At 41.9% G+C, this 1681-nt stretch overlaps 1 protein-coding gene across 1 annotated transcript; it reads left to right on the top strand.

Moving 5' to 3' along the window:
* Positions 1–233: 233 nt before the first annotated feature.
* LOC117644288 (golgin subfamily A member 6-like protein 22) lies at positions 234–1262 on the top strand. Its single transcript, XM_034383619.1, has one exon. It carries the CDS (start codon positions 234–236, stop codon positions 1260–1262), a length of 1029 nt encoding a protein of 342 aa, XP_034239510.1.
* The last annotated feature ends 419 nt before the right edge of the window (positions 1263–1681 follow it).

Here is a 1681-nt window from a genome sequence, read left to right on the forward strand (position 1 = left end):
AGCACCGCCTGCTCGCAATCGGCACTCTGACGCCTCGGAAATAGTCGGGTCCACATAACCTGCAACAGGAGAACCAAGCATGAGTCAAACCGGCCATGAAAGCACCGCCTCCTACGACTAACCGGAAACAACCGGCCGCCATCTTGTCCTTGCCCGCCATCTTATATCAAAGTCAAACTTGAATCTAAACCCAACTCAGCTAACAAATCGGAAATCGGAAAACATCTGCAAAAATGGCCCCCAGAACTTGGATTGCTCATAAAGGAACCAACGAAAAGGACCCTGCCCACGAATTGAAGAATGGAAAGGTAAAGAAAACTTACCAAATACCCAAAACCAGCCACCACAAGGAATGGGCCAGGGAATCGCCACTTCAGCCAAAGGACACTCTCACAACGGATACGGATCGGATTACGCCACTGAAACAGAATAACAAGCAAATCATACAAACCAAAACATCACCACTAGCAAAACTATTTGAGAAAGAGGAAGAGAAAGAAAGAAAAGCGAGGCAGAGGCAACACCAAGAGTTACTTAGAAAGAAAAAGCGAGACGCGGAATTTAGGAGAGAACAACTTGAACAGAGAGAAAAGATTAGGAAACAGAGAATTCAAGCCCAGCGAGAAAGAGAAGCCAGAGAAAGAAAAGAGTATGCAGAAAAACTCAGAAAAGAAGAAGAAGCACTAAGTTGGTTTGAAGACCCAGGGTACACGAACTTGCTGGGTGCATGGGACTCAACTTCGGAATCAGAAATTGAAGTTATAGATTTAGAGGGAAACGATTCAGACATTGAGGAGATCTACCGCACAAGCCCCAAAACAGTACAAACTAATGAAAAGGATCCAGAGTACATAAAGCGAGTGTTGGAACACATGAGAGCCCAAGAAAAAGAAATGATGCAAGAAATAACGGCACTGGAATTTGAAATACAAGGATTAGAAAAAGTAAACTCACCACAACAAAGATTGCAGGAAGAACAGCCCAAGTCAATGCTCAAAACACCTCCCAAGATCGCCCATGAACACTCCAGCAGCACCATTCCATCAGAAACGAACTCTGGGCACACGACGTCTCCAGAAGAACCAGCAAAACCAACGGAAAACACAGAGACACTGCAACAGAAAGAAATAGAGGTTAAAACAGAACAGCACCACAATGAACCAAACACAAAAAGAAAAAGAATAAAGAAAACTAAAACAATCAGATGTAACAAGTGCAGACAAAGAGACCACTCCACCAAAGAGTGCAAAACCAACCTTTAATACCGAAGAAAGGTCTTGTTCCGAAGCAAAGAAGTAAACTACTTCGATAACGGCTCAATCAAGACCAGAAGAAAAACAACATCAAACCTGAAACAAAGTAAATATTTAAAAAAAAAAAAAACATGTAACAAAAAAAGCAATAACAACAACAACAACTGAGCAAGGGAGTGTCAGGCAGGCCCTCACGATCAGCAATGAACATAAAATAAGAGCAAGGCACATATCACCAATTTGGAAGCAAAAATAATAATAAAGGAAGGACAACACTCACCAGAAACCACCGTGCAAGGAACAAAAAGTTAGGGTCAAGAAGTGCCCAACATGCCAAGATAAAAGGAAAGGAACGTGAAAAAACAAACACAAATCAGGCTTCATGCAAATTATAAAAATCAGGGTTTAACATCGAGAAACCAAAAGAC

Source organism: Thrips palmi, unplaced genomic scaffold (assembly GCF_012932325.1).
Source record: "Thrips palmi isolate BJ-2018 unplaced genomic scaffold, TpBJ-2018v1 HiC_scaffold_18, whole genome shotgun sequence".
In the NCBI taxonomy this organism is placed as follows: domain Eukaryota; kingdom Metazoa; phylum Arthropoda; class Insecta; order Thysanoptera; family Thripidae; genus Thrips; species Thrips palmi.